The 16,081-nt window shown below is 40.8% G+C and overlaps 1 protein-coding gene across 4 annotated transcripts in view; it reads right to left on the reverse strand.

Moving 5' to 3' along the window:
- Positions 1–15,131, reverse strand: part of garnl3 (GTPase activating Rap/RanGAP domain like 3) — a 71,242-nt gene extending 56,111 nt beyond the window's left edge. For 3 of the 4 annotated variants that reach the window (XM_018662371.2, XM_018662370.2, XM_018662367.2), the window contains exon 1: positions 14,549–15,131. In XM_018662371.2, coding sequence (XP_018517887.1) covers positions 14,549–14,646 — 98 coding nt within the window. In that variant the 5' untranslated portion in view covers positions 14,647–15,131. The remainder of the gene's footprint in view (positions 1–14,548) is intronic. The other variant, XM_018662368.2, reaches the window with a different exon arrangement.
- Between the last annotated feature and the right edge of the window lie 950 nt (positions 15,132–16,081).

The following is a 16,081-nucleotide window of genomic DNA, read 5'->3' on the forward strand; positions in this document are numbered from 1 at the left end:
CTTGGCTTATTCAACATTCTGGTCGGTCCTGGGCAACACAGCTACACTTGCAGAGATCTGAGGCGGGCGTTTATTACACTGTTGCCACATTCATTAGTGGAACTGAATAATGGCACGCCACAATAAACATCCACTCTAGGGTTTTGTTGACATTGGCTTGAGTACTTCATTGTTTGGGATCCCACAGACCCTGACACTGTATTCTAGTCTCATTAAAGCACTGAGAAGCATTGAAGTAGTGAGTCTTTCGTTGCCACAAACTGGATTTGCACATTTGAAGGAGGCGGAAAAATGAGGAAATGATCAAAGAGCATTGTTATTATTAGAGCTACTCAAATCAATGAGCCAATATTTGCTTTTTGCACAGTGTGTGTAGTACATGTTTATGTTATGTATTCATGTTACAAAGTTACTAGTGATTGATATATTATTATCATATCTTTTAAACTCCCAAATTAGTATCAGCTTATAAAATCCAGGTTTATCCAATCTATGATTATTACCCCAAATAAGGAAATGGTTCATGTTTTTTGTTTTATGGATATCAAATGCAATTTCCTCTTCATTGCCAGAAAGTCATTCACAGAGAAAGAAATATACAGTATGTTATCCTGGGGTCTGTTAGACCTTATAGGATCAGCTAACTTCCTGTTTTACCTTTTGTGAGCAAACTCCAAACTCAATGACAGAAATCCAATAAGGATTACTTAGGATTTGAGAGGGGTATTGCTTTCTAAAATTTACTGTCAACAATCCATCACACACATTGTTTTTTATGTCTTACAGTTTGAGTCTGAAACCCCAAACAGATGTGATGTTTCATACTGTGGACATATTAAAGAAAAATGTCTTCACTTCAAAATGAAGCATTTCACATAAATTAAGGAAAGTCATGAAGTACCAAGGTGACAAGACAGTTTCATGTGGTTTTTGAGCTATTAAGGAGGACCTAGAGTCTCCAGGATCCAGAGTCAAACAATGATAAGTCTATTGAAAACAATATTCACATTAAAATGGTTTTTGCTCACTGTAATTGTTCCTTTTGTCCATACTGGTCATTCTAATGAGATTACAATACAAGTCCTAAGCCCTAATTTTGCGCAAAAATGCATTGTAGTCTGAGTTTTTTGTGGGTGTTTTCCAAAATAACATTCTCTCTTTTCATTTCCCTTGACATTGTCTCTTTTGCAGTGGAGGAATAGTATGAAAAAGAATGAATTCAGTCCCAACATAAGAATGCACTTTTACACAGAGCATGGCTTTTGTCCTTCATCTTTTCATTGAAACTGGGTCAACACAGGAATGGATCTTTTCTTAGCCTGTATGGACATAAAATTACAGTGATGGAAAAAAAGGGGGGATATAAGAATTGATATTAGACTGACATGAGAAAATGTGAATCTGTCCTTTAAGGTTTAGAACATTCTACAGAATGGGGAAAAAGAAAGACGGAGGGAAAATATTTGTCACTTGTCAGTATGTGTGGTGAGCAATATGTGAGGGAGGGGACACATAAACTGAGAAATGTGTTAAAAACATGTCAAGAAGGACTTTAATTCTTGACTCACACACAGAATAGCAGGTGAAATGTGAGCTTGGGTAAATCTGATACCTTCACAATACCCCAGCCAAAGCCTGTGTCTCCAGCTCAGCCTATACACACACACACACACACACACACACACGACATGAAAGAGTGCAGGAATGCTCAGCTCAGGCTACATGACACTCAGCTGCTCATCAATTTTTAATCAGTAGAAACCCCCCTCTGTGGCACGCCACACCACAGGAAAACACCTAAAGCTACCGACACACACATGGCATTTTCATCTCTTTTTCTCTCTCGATGTGGCTACCTTTAAAAATAGCTCATGTTGAAATGCAGCAGTAATCTGCAACAGCCTGAAGAAAAAAGAGAGCTTTTTCAAAAGAGACCACTGAAAATAAAGCCTTCTTTTTCTCACGTCAGGATCGAGTTACAAGCAACCAACCTGAGATACCTGAACACCCCCCACCTCTAATTAGAGCCCTGAGGACAATCACACTCTCACACACACACACACACACAGACACACATACATGTTGCATAAACACAACTTTATCACACACCCTCCCATTGTCACACTTTGACATGCACTGGCCCAGATGGCCTTTGCATAAGGGCTTAACGGTCGCTGGTTTGTAGCAAGGGAAGTTAAAACAGGGAAGACTTCCTGTTCAAAGATCCATCTGTTAATGTGGCCTAGGAGCTATCAACCTGAATGCATAACAAAACTGTGAGAGAAAGAACTAGTGTAATGTGACAGCGGTCTGCTCCAGGTGATGAATATTACCCACTGACTCCTCTCAATGGAAAACAAGATCTGCTTCCACAAATATACAAGAGCTGTTTGTGTTTATGTCTGTGTCTTTCCTGATGTCTTCAATTGAATCTCTCTTTAAATAAATATTCACATGTGAGCAAGAGGAACCAATTTTGCCATTTTCTGCTTGAAAAGTAACGTCAATAATTGATCAGATTGATTTGATTGTCAACGAATTGATTAACTGACTAACCTTCCAACAGTCAGGCCTTAAGTGTTGAAATTGTTCAGACCTGCAAATAACTGCAGTGTGGGAACTGGGAATTTTAGTGAAAATACAAGTGTGATTGAGAAAAAGGCTCAGCACCGTACTGCCAACAAACTCCATCCATTTTCTATACCACTTATCCATTAAGGGTCATGGGGGGGCTGGAACCTATCCCAGCTGTCATTGGGCAAGAGGCAGGGTACACCCTGTACGGATCGCCAGTCCATCGCAGGGCCAACACATACATACAAACGACCACTCACACTCACATTCACACCTACGGCCAATTTAGAGTCACCAATTAACCTAATGTCTTTTGGACAGTGAGAGGAAGCCAGAGTACCTGGAGAGAACCCACGCAGGCACAGGGAGAACATGCAAACTCCTCAAGTGCTCAAAGTGGGGCTCGAACCCAGAACCTTCTTGCTGTGAGGCGACAGTGCTAACCACTGCACCATTGTGCCGCCCGCCGACAAACTCCTCTTGTGTAAATCAGAGAATACTAACAATAATACTCTCTCCTTCTCCTCTCACAGCTTAATACTGTACAAGTCCTCAAAAAGGCATAGAAGTTTATCAGTGACCCCACACATGCCCTCTATGACTAGTGCCTTTGAGGTTTGTTGACCAGTTATGGACTGGTCACTGTTATAGATCTCTGTGTACTTTAACTCTTTGTTGTGTATTTAAACTGTTTTTAATGTGTGTATTTTTTTTATTGTTTTCCTGTGTGACGGAGTGTTGTTTTATGTGTGCTTTGTGGACCCGCTGCCCTGAAATGCCCCTTGAGGGACAAATAATCTTAAACTGAACTGAATTGAATTCATCATTACAGCTGCACTGTGATCTAATGATCAATTTGATTATGGATTCTGTTGAATCATTTAGTGTATGAAACTGGTCTAAAAATGTCAGAAAATAGTTCACAAGATAAGGGTAGGACACAGTTGTTAGGATCAGACTGAGACTTAGACACAAAAGATGTGTATGAGACCAACAGGAATAGGAAAAGAAATTTAAATAGACTGTGTGGAAAATGCAAAGAGGTTGAAACATTTTCCAGTGGAATGAAATTAGAGGAGAAACTCTTTAACAATTAAAGATAGTAAAAGCAGTTCTAAAATTTAAAGGCACCCTGTGGAGTATTTGACCACTAGTAGTACTATGGAGTAATGTTTTTTAAAAGTGAGTCACAGTTTGTATTGTTTGTATAATGTGTAGCTATTACACTGATCAACAGCTGATAACATAACATATCAAGAAATGTAGCAAAACACCAACAAAGACAAGAGAGAAAAAGAGTGTTAGCATACAAACATGGACGTAACACATGCAGGTTTGCAACTCACAAAAATCATATCAACAAATGTTTTATAACATTTGTATATACTCCTTACATATATAACATATGTAAGGAGATTCATCTAAAAAATGTATCACGCTTCATGTATACACACAATGCTTTTTGGTGAGAAACAGATATTAAGATATTTTATTTTACAATGAAATAAAACAGAGAAAAGCAGGACATCCTCACTTTCAAGAAGAAATGTTCAGTTGATTGGTGTAGTGTTTCAGCAGGATTCATGACAAAATAATCCAAATAATAACAAGGCCGGACATCACCTAACCCAATTTAGACTACAGTGTGTGTCACCAAACTGCGAGTGCTGGTAAAACAAACCTAAAAGGATCATCCACACTCAAATGGAATTTTCCGTCACTGTCAATAACCAGTGAGGTTTGTGCTTTGAATCTACTGAAGGCTTTAGCAGTATTTGGGAAGTGAAATATAAACTGTTACCCTCAGTCTTCAGTTCTTATACATGTGTGTGTGTGTGTGTGTGTATGAGACCTAACAGTGATGGACTATCCCAGGCTCTGTATTCCCCAGACAAAAGCAACTTCAAAGATCAGGATATAAATGTAGGTGTAAGCATTACATTGTGTGGGTTTACAATCCATGTTTCCATGCCAGTAGTGGTTGCGGTGCACAGGTATGCAAAGCGCATGGGTGTATGCATGAGCGCTCGCAGGGTTATCCTCAGCAGTTGAAGCTGCATGATTCGGATCAGGAGCTCTCGAGTCAATAGTGTGCTAATCCCTTGGAGCTACGCCGCCTTCTCTCTGGACAGCTGCCACTCCGGCCTTTTAGTCTCACCGAGTAAGCCATGTCTGACCACGGCACCTTTCCCACGCGTAGGATAAACAAGACTTCTGTTACTCTGTCTGTGTGTGAAAGTGTACAATGTGATTAGATGTGCAGTTACTGACCCTAGATTACAGTAGGTCCAGTCAGAGTCATTTCTATAAACAGATATGTATGAAAATGACTAAACACATATAAAAACAACATTGCAAACAGTGTGATGCAAAATGTATGATGTGCTACTATCAACACAGAGTTTTATCTGTCACACACATCCAGGTGCAACATGCAAATCAGTAGACCTGACATTCCATCACTTTTCTTTGATGAGGCTTTGTCCTTGGGTAATATATAACCTGTGGGAGGAAGCAGTAACGATACATGGCTTCATTTGCTGATAGAACAATTCCACTGTACTGTACTGTATTAAATTGAAACAGTAGAAGCAAATTCCTACAGTTTTTTCCATCTTCAAGGGTTTTCTTTGGTAGTACAGAGGATGTTGTATGTTGAGCAGCCTGTAGGGAAATTTGGGCTATATAAATAAAAGTGACTCGGCTTGACTAGTAGCAGCAACACAGTGAGTTCAAGAACACATTTAGCTTTTGGGCAGTGGTGGAAAGTAACTAAATACATTTAGCCATGTACTGTGCTTGAGTACACTTTTGACGTGGTTTTTCTTTGCTTGAGTATTTTTATTCTATGCTTATACTATACACTTCAACTCCACTACGTTTTACGAACATTTTACTCTACTACATTTATTTCTCAGTTGTAGTTGCTCGTTATTTTTCAGATTAAGACATTATAAATAATTAGCTTAGTGGCTCAGTGGCTCCCAACATTTCAGGCTTCAAATGCAAGTTGTTAGCAGTGCCACCAAAGAGTCATTTCCCATTTAAACCTCCTAGATTATTTCATTTAAATAACCATTTGAAGTCTAAAGAGGCAAAATGTATCCAATATTTCACAAAAAGAAGAAAAGCAAGTATCTAACTTCATTAATGACCCCAGAGATATATCTTGTGACCCTTCGGGGCCCTTCAAAGAGGGCCCACGCCTAAGGTTGCAAACCACTGAATTAAACTTCCAAGTTATTCTGTATGCAAAGTAGTTAAACCTAGCTCCACCATGCCCATTTTTGTACACGATGAGTACTTTTACTTACTTAAAGTGCATTTTGCTGATAATCCTTCTGTGCTTTGATTTCAGCAGGAGTTTAAATGCAGGACATTTCTTGTAAATGAGTTGATCATCAATTAAAAGGAAAATTAACTGATATCATTTAATCATTTTTGTCATTATTCAAACAAAAATGCCAAATATTGACCATACAGGTCCTCAAATATGAGGATTTGCTGCTGGGGACAGCTTTTGCCCCCAGTTGGACAAGCTGAGTAACTCCCTAAATAACTGGTCTTTGGTCTAAAATTTGTCCCCAAATGTAGCCTATGACAGACAGACAGGTAGACACACACACACACACACACACACACACACACAGATTATTTGGATTCAGACCCTGGCCCCTTTGTTTCTAATGCGTCCCAAATGCCAGCAGATCACCATGTGGCCTCTGTGAAATGTCACTGTGTCAGGCTGCAGCGATTTATGATGGTGCTCTCATTAAACGTGATCAGGTGAATTAACCTTTTGTCTGTAACGATCAGATGGGCCCTGGACAGCACTCTGCCCTCAGCCCTTTGGCTACATATGCATGCTTTTGTACAATTTTTTGGACTATGCACTGATTACTGTTGACTATGAGTACACATGAAGGGGTATGTTAGTACTTGTAGGCAATAATAAATATTTTACACTGTTACAGAACACAGAGAAACCCAGTGAGCCTGTTGGCAGTGTCTTAATGTACTTACTCCTCCTAGTGGAAAAGTACGAATGACCTATGTACCAGGCATGTCATTCCAATATAGTTTTAACTGCTTAATGTTACTGCAACTCATCACTTAGGCCTTCTCAGATTTTGGGACACATCAAAAGCTTAAACTAAGCGATTTGTTTCCAAAGTTTAAAAATTATTTTCTTAAATCACATATGTACTGGACATACCAACACATGCTCATGTCAGTGTTTATACAGGGAGAGTCTGCCCTCTTGTGGTTAGGAACATTATCACAATTCAATGAGAAGAAATCACAAACGTGTATATTTAACAGTTTACATAAGCACTATCTAATTATCTATAATTTAGTCATGTGTGTTTTCTTATATTTCACATTTTGGGGGTATCTGTGTTGCACCAGACTATGAGTGTAATTAATAACAGGTTTATAATCTAATGCTAAAATTATGAACAAGTTTAGATGTGAACTATAAATGTGAAAGTTCAGCTTTTATCAAGGGCTAGATATCTTTGCTGAAGGGCTAGATTGGGTGAATGGCATGAAAATATGTATGAAATGTCCTAACACATACCCTAACTCCACAACAGTGCCTTGAGGCAACAACTGGAAAATAACAGTTTAGGAATATAGGTAAAAATAAAATCTTTGCTTCTTTAGAGTTTCCTGCACATGCTATCATTATCATTATTGTTATTACTATTATGAATATAACCATACTAGCAGCATGTTGTTCTGTTGATCGGTCAGCTCACCACTTTGGTCCACACTAATATATCTCAACAACTATTAGACACACTGCTATGAAATCTTATACAGTTGTAGTCAAATCCTGCTGACTTGGATAATCACCTGACTTTTTCACCATGAGGTGGTTTTGAGCAGGTGTCGGCTGGATTGCCATGAAATCTGGTACAAACATTCATCTTCCAGTTCATTTGCACAATACTAATCATATCACCATCAGTCTCAGCTGTACTTTGTGTTTAGTGCTAATTATATTATACCTGCTTAGCATCAGCATGTTAGCATTGTCGCTGTCGGCTTGTTAGCATGCATACATTGGTATTTAGTGAAAAGCACTGATGTCCCTATGCACAGCCTGACAGAGCTGGTAACGTGGCTGTAGACTCCAGGTCTTGTTTTTCTAAGTTATTTCTAAGTGTTCAATGTGGTCATATTTATCGTAACTTTTCTGTCACCCTGCCACATGGCTATGCTTTCTCAAAGGGCATTCACACAATATTGTCCCACACTGCAACAATATACTTCAGTTCCTCATTTCATTCATCAGAAATGTGAAAAAAAACGCAGTCTGAGGATTAAAAAGACCTTCTAGTGCCTCAGGGCAACAAAGTGCAATAAAACAACAGGTGTTCATGACAACGACAAAGTGAGGCCTTACACTTACTATTGAAAAGTGTGTTAATTTGTGTGAGTATCAAATATATCTTCTACAATACAGTTGCATTGTTTTTTTTTTTAACCAAAACAAACCAAAAATTCATTCAGAGTGGCTCAGAGGAAATTGCAATATGCAATATAATCCATATACTATTGCAGCAATAGGTGTACAGTTGTAAGTAGTTTTTAAAGAATGTCTACACATCAACAATTTCATCTGAGCCAAATCTTTACAACCTCCACTGAAAACATACCAGGGTTACATGCTTCTACAGGTACTTTCAAACTACACTTCCATCTCTTTCATTCTTTCACCATTTCTTTCTGTTGCTCACTTTCTAACCAAGAAGAGGTTTTTGGCCGGCCTCCCTTAAAACCGCAGGGTAAAAATGTACAACAGTAACCCCTCACAGGCTTCATTTCCTCCTCTGTCTCTCCTGGATCGCTCTTTAAGGGTTATGACGGGGGCAGTGGACTGGTGTGAAGCAACTCACAGTGTACACACAGACTGTGCCCATACTGCGCTGACTTCCTTTGATCTTTCATACTCATGCTTCATTCCTCTGGCACTTCAACACACACTCACTTTCACTTTGCGAATATGAGTCTTGTATGCATGTGGCTTGTGGCCGTGCCGGAGTTGGCCGCATCTCAGCCGATACCCAACTTTAAGTACACTGCACTGGGTTTATTCCAGCCAACTATAATGGGGAATATTTTTCCAGCCTTCAAGTTTTCCCGAAGCAGTGCACAGTGCATTTTAATGTGTAGGTATGTGTCTTAAAGCCCTAAATGGAAGCAGATGTTCCTGTCAAAGAGTAAAAGTTTACATAGGGCTGTAATCAAGCGAGGGATTTTTTTTTTCCTTCTAGTAATTTGAGTCTATTTTTCTGTCTAAATGAGCCTGGTGCACTGCATTGTGCGCATGGCTGAACTGTGCTGGGTTGTGCTGAGCTATGCAGCCACATATGGGAGTGATTACAGTCCAGTGTTTATCAGACCTCACTGAGGGACTGACTGTACGGCTGAGCAGAGCAGAACCAGCCTTGCACACACTATTTCAATTTCCCAGCTACAACCTTCTATGGAAATCAGACAAGTGATACAATATTGCAACACTGTCGAGCAATCATAATTCCCGGAAGAAACATCTTTCTCGAGCTGAAATGATTAATGATTTTAAGGAGATGGACTGCCAATTTTACACATGAAAGTCTGTTTATATGGGAGCTACAACTGCACATGTGAAAAAAAAAAGTTGTTTAAAACCATTTGTGACTCCAGAGGGAGCTGCACCAAATCTGATGAATTTCCTCAAGTGATGTCACTTGTTCAGGTAAGCTAGGGCTGTAGACAGTAGAGGCTGTAGAGGCTAGTGGCTCGAGACTACATTAGCTGCTGCTAGCATAACATACTCTACCTAAACCATTGGCAATCATGTTGCATTGTGGGTACGTTTTAACGAGGAAGAAGAATATGTGGAATAAAACAGATGTCAAATTAAAGTTGTTGATACTGCCTCTTCATTCTGTCTTTAATGTCATTTCAGATTAATCTGTCGACTACTTTCTAAACTGACTTCTTCTAGTCTATAAAACTTCAGAAAATAGTGTCATCACAATTTCCTCAAGATCACATCTTCAAACGTCTTGTTTTGCCAAACCACCAGTCCAAAGCCTAAAGATATTGACTTTACAATGATATAAAACACTGAAAATCCTCACATTAGAGGAGCTGAAACCAGAGAATTTGGGATTTTTTTTCATAAAAAATTTACTCAAAACAGATTATTATTAAAATGCTTACAGATTAATCTTTCTATCAGTCGACTAAGCGATGTGTGTGTGAGAGCTATGTAACATTCATGAAACAGACAAGTGCCTTAAGTCAGCAAAAATGTCAGTTAGTCCATCATTTCAGCTCCCCACTGGGGGCTTTAAGACAGGCTGTAACACAGAGGGAGACCCCAGCAGCCCAGACTATCACAACCACTTTCACTCTGCCTTTTAGAGAGTACATCAATACGGTCCAGTCCATGTACGGTCTGTGCATTCTTAGATCTAAAAACATGAAAAACATGTCTGACATTGAAAACATATGTTCTTCATTCACATACTGCTTTGAAGCCTACTGTAAAAGCTCCACCAGGAAACCACATGAGGACAAACCCTAATACATATTTCCTTCTCTTTTTTTGTCTTTTAAAGACACATACGCTCGAAACCCCCTCGCCCGTTTGTTTACAAAGCACGTGACCGCAGCACAGCACAACTTCAGCTACATCTGGATCCTTTCTTATGCCAATCTAACAAGCTAGAGCAAAACCCCTGGCAACCGTAGCCACACAACATTGTGGGTTTGGCAGAAGGCGAGACTAATGAAGACACTGATAGCATTTCAAAGCAAATGCACTCAAACAACCTCTGAAGTGAGAGGTTCAGGGAGAAAGGAGAATGAGAGGGCGAGCAAGTGCAAGAGACTGTCAGAGTTTCAGAGGCTGCAGGATGTCAAGGATCTATTTTTGCTCTGCTAATGTGGCTGAGGTTGCAGGGTGAAGTTATCACTGCTAAGAATCTTTTTGTTTAGGCATGCACGGACAGTAAAAGCAGGGTGGGGCTGGATGACATTGGCAAACTGAGTGGATTGATTAATGAACGGCACACATTTCAAAACTTATTAATACAAACCTAATCTCTCCTTCCTACACTGTAAACAGTCTCTTTATCTTAACATATTTGTTCATGTTGCACTACAAAATCAAACCATACAGTAACATGCTCTAATCACACATTGCCCTGCTTTAGCTTGATGATAAATGGGTTTCTCTTGACTCATGGTAACGCTCCCTGCCAGTGCATGCCTTTCCTTAAATGAACTACAAATGTTCTGTTATGGATTGACGAGCGAGCCCGAAAGATTCCACGCAATGAGGTTAAGTTTCCACCGCATCAGAATCTGCTGATGTTTGATTCATAGAAAGCACGCTGCTGACTTTTTGTGATTTTTGATCCTGGCTTCATCAGAAAACATCTTCCTCCTGTGGTCAGGGTGTCTGTATGTTTGCTGGTTCGCAGCGCTGCCTAGTAGCAATGTCCGTTCACATAATTTCCCTCCGTCTCTCTGGCGCTGTCTCTCAGAGTTATGTTTGCTCTGCCAGTTCATGGTCAGAGTCGAGCCAGTGCTTTCTTGGCTCCTCCAAGTGTCACTGTGTAGTCTAATCTCGTTCACACACAATTAGCCAGGGCTGACTAGAAGTGCTTTGAGACGGGCCAGAGCCAAGAGCTCAGTGACAGGCTGAGTTGACAAAGAAACATGCCTCGATTGTTATGGAAAATAATGGAGAAAGACACTAAATAGGTTGGGATTTGTTGTTCCTGGAGGACGTCCACGTTTGCCTCTGTCAAGCTCAAGACTGGAGTGCAAAGAACCTGCCCAGAGTTGTGTGTGCTTGCTCATGCACTGCCACAACAAACTTTCTCTTAAGATTTCTTAAGAGAATACTCCACTGATTTAAAGAGAGGAATCTTTATTATTTTTATTCTACATGTCCCTCTTGCTTGTCAAAACCTGGTGCCTTCTTTACCCATGATGCAACTTGACCACTGACAGTGCAGTTAGAGATTTGGGTGTGATTTGCTAAACTCAAGTAGAGATTAAAAGCAGGCTACAGAGGCCTGATAAACTCACTTCTTTCTTCTTCCCAACACCTGTAAACAGACTTTGATGTATAAAATTGGAGGAGTTCCCCTTTAAGTCCTGGCACACACTACACAACTACAATCAGTATGTACCGTAGATACACACATACATAAGCTACAAACCATGAACAAACATGCAGCCACCTGCAGCTACCAACCACCTGCAATCAGCATAGCAGAAGAAAATGACCAAGTAATTGGTTCCAGTAGTCGGTTCAACTTTTCTGCTTTCACCTGCAACTCTGCGACTACTGTTGTCAGTGAGAATATCTGCCAATTGGCAGTGCGCTGACTTTGTTAGATAAGGCTTAGTCATGATTAAAACGGTGTCCAAAACACAGTCAGAAATAATAACGCGATGTGATGTGTTTATCTCAAAGCAGATTAACTCCCAGGCCTTGGAGGAGATCACAACAGCTTTACACGATTTACACGATCAACTTTGGATGTGACTTAGAGTTCTAGGGGTGAGACGATAAATCCATTAGCTTATCGATAGAAAATTAATCAAAATTAATTCTCTCATTTGTGAGGATTTGTTTATCTTCCGTGATAGTAACTGAATATATTTGGGTTTTTGGATGGTTGGTCTGACAAAACAAGACTTTTAAAGATGTGACCTTGGGCTTTTGGAAACTGCAATGGCTATTTTTCACTGTTTTCTGACCTTTTGTAGACTAAAGGATGAATTGAGAAAATAATCACTTTGACTGGTGATGAAAATAATCAAAAGTTGCAGCCTTAGAGAGTTCTCTTCCATACTGTAAGATGTCTCTGAGAGTGTGTGTGTTGTCTGGAGAGGAAAAGGAGGGCAGATCAATGTCTAGATAAAACTACCTAATGACATACTTCCAAACATATGGGACCACTTCAGCCAGTGTGTGTGTGTGTGTGTGTGTGTGTAAGCACGTGTGATGATGCACGTGAAAGCAGGTTTCCAACATACTGTGTGAGCTGTGCGAATGTGTCAGGTCTGTATAGCTATGCGACCCTGCAGCACAATGAAGTATACACAGACTTCTCAGCAGCAGTCCTTTACTTGAGTGTCTTTCATATCCCCTCGCTATAGTGGAGAATCTACCCCCCCCCCCCCCCTGCAATAGCACTTCAGGCCCGGCTCTGATTGATTGTCTGTTAAACTGCTGGTGTCTGAGAGACGGTCTGCCAGGAAGCCTTTACACTGTGACTGTGGATCCACTGCAAACAGATAGGGAACAAACCCCTTCACTGCACAGGATAAATCAAGCTAATTAGAAGGGATGTGTAATTTGAAAGTAAGTGCTTGGCACAGAGCTGGCCAAATCTCGCCCCCGCATGCACCATGCACCTTGAATACAGTACATGCCTCTATTTGAGATGGGGGACCTGGCAGTCTGTATGGAGACATCTCCAACACACAAGTAACATACACACAACACAGATACTGAGACAAAGTTATCAGCTGTAAGAGCAATGAAGCGAGATTCAGGAGTAAATTTGCACTTCTGCACACCTCCGCAGATCGTCTGAAATAGCAGGAAATTACTGGAGGTGGGAGTAGTGGGGGATGATACGACCAGAACAATAATCCACAGACGATACAATCAAGACGATGGAAACTGCAGCTGCACTGATTCGCTAATTGAAAGAACATTAATCTGCAACTATTTTTCTTAATCAATTAAGTTTTTAATACTTTTTTTTCCCGGTGTTGAATATTTAGGGGTTCAGACAAAACAAGACAAGAGAAAAGAAGAGAGAACCTCTAACCTTACTTACTATGCTAAAGTTGATCCTCTAGCCTCCTGACAAACAATCGCCAGGTAGGAAGTATGGAGGACAGGACACTAAGTGATTATGCAAAGAAGAAGGAACTGGGAGTGACATCAGTAAAAGTGAAAGCCTTTACCAAATGTTTACTTGTCCAAACCACAGTGTTCAAACGTCTGATGGATGAGTTTCTGGGAATGGACCACACGGGGAGCTGCGCAGGTTATAGGACATCCAACACAGTCGGTGTCATCCTGCTGGAGGTGCCCCACGGGAAGCCACATATGTCAGAAACCTGTGGGAGGTTTGCCCAAAACCACGCAGAGAAGTCATACCAGCCGCACATCATGTGGTCTATCTACCACCAAGACCCCCTGCCGTCATGTGTCTGTCGCCTCAGGGGATGTGTGTGTGTGAACTCACAGGTGTCCAGCTGTGCCTCTGTGGCATCAGACCACAGCAGGTGATTTGATCCCTCATACCACCTCCTTTTTTTTTTCTTTTGGAGGGAATGAAAACCTTCATATTCCCTGCCCTCTTTGACGTAGGATTGGACGGCACAGGGACACTGCGTTTGCTGGACTGTCCAATCAACACCTGATTTTGGCTATAAAAGGATGATTGGCTTTGTCCTGCCACTGAGCAGTAGTGTCAACATTGCAGAGTCATGTGCAGACAGATCTATCCATGCGTAACGCACCCCCCACCCCCACCCCCCCACAGACCGATAACCGATGTTAACGCGGGGTGTAGAGATTTTTTTTTAAAAATGTGGAGAAGATGAACAAAAGGCATCGGGATGTTTTAGTGACAGAGGTGTGAGTCAGAGACGGTTACATGACTGCTCTCTCTTTGGATACACATTATGTTTTGGGGCATCCCTCCGCTCCTGATCTATGCGCGCGCGCGCACACACACACACATACATACACAGCAGATCCTGGCTAAATCACCAATCCACAAGGTGAAAGATACCCATCACAAACTCACATGTAAATTGCCACTTCAGTGCAGGAGAGTACAGTTTCTGTGGGATAGTCTGGCCATTTTGATCGCTCCCTTGTCCCAGACAAAATAGACTCCAGCTACAATAAAAAACAGGAGAGAGGACCTACCTGGTAATCTCGAAGCTGCAACCTTTCCGAAGGAGCAAGGCTCTCTTCCGCATGATGCCTTTGTCTCTGCCGAGGTACACATTTTTATCTGAATTCATGGGTGCTGGACGAGCAGGTAGACTCGGGGAAACAGCAGAGCCTTCTTCCCAAGGAGAAAAAAAGTCAAAAAAAAAAAATCGAGCAGTGAACTGCGAGAGGCGGAAGAAAAAAAGAGGCAGACTGGTCGAAAAAAGAAGAGGGGGAAAAAAATCCTTTGACGCTCGGGCTCACCTCAGCGTAACAGGGAAAGTGATTTTGCAGAGTTTTTTTTCCACCTCCTCAGGGTAAAACAAAAGACGGCGTGAGGAAGCTTTCAGAGGTGCATGTTGTCGGGGTTGGTGGTGTCTCCATGCGGACTGATTGGAGCAGGCTGTTGAAGCGGGACTGCTGCAGTTGTCAACCTGAGCGGTCGTGCTGAGGGGAGTCTCTGCCGCTCCAGAGATCCTGTGATCCTCAACTGTGGAGCCCACCGCTCTCCTTCAGCTTCAGCCCGGCACTGAGTGGCTGCTCGGCAGTGACTTCATGAGACCGAATGACAGAGAGAGAGAGGAGAGAGAGAGAGAGAGAGAGAGACCGTAACAGTGTGTGTGTGTGTGCGTGCGTGTGCGCGCGCGTGTCTTTAAATTAAGTAACTTTGTGCGTGGGAAAGGAAGAGAAAGTGGTGAAGAGAGAGTTGCATGTCAAGCCTTTAATACACTGTTCTGTTTTTACTAATAAAGCCAGAATTAAAAGCACAATATCCACCACATAGCCCAATATGTGTGATACTAATCTAGTGGTTTTTGAATTGCTTTGCAGCTGAGTAAAGCAAAGAGCATAGTTTTTACATCATGAATCTCTACCAAACAAGATGTCTGTTAAAGGTAACATCATATGAAGAAAGCAACTAAGCAAAGTTTCTGCAAAGCAAAATATGAGCAATATGAGTAAATATTTACATATGAATAAAAAATAAATGACAATAGTAAATAAAGACATCAATCTAGTTAATATACATCAAGATGCTCATCTGTTTGTTCTATAGTATGCAATGATATACATTGCTGTACATACATACATGTACATACATGTCAGTGTTCTGTTCATTCAGTGTTGATCATTAACACAGTATCAGACTGAAGTGCAAATGTCACAGCTGTACTGTACAAAAACACATTACAGTTCAATGATAAAACAAAGTGAACATGAAAAAATGATTTAGATATAAGAAAGTGAGTTAAAGGAAAAATTGATAATTTTGGTTTTTCTCTATAGTGAAACACCTCTTTCTAACTGTCCTCAGGACTCAGGTGTTTCTTTTTTTTTTTTTTTTTTTTTTTTTTTTTTACAGCATCTGAACTATAGAGTGTTAAGCAATGTTTACTCTGCTAAAATAACACTCAGCAGCAAGTGCACCCAGCTGTGGGTGCTATGGATTAGTTGATTAGTTCTAAAAATATCATGGAGAGCATCCTGTATGTGTGCTTAATTAGGGTGGGATGTTGAGGGATGATT

The sequence above is a fragment of the Lates calcarifer genome, linkage group LG9 (assembly GCF_001640805.2).
Source record: "Lates calcarifer isolate ASB-BC8 linkage group LG9, TLL_Latcal_v3, whole genome shotgun sequence".
NCBI lineage: Eukaryota > Metazoa > Chordata > Actinopteri > Centropomidae > Lates > Lates calcarifer.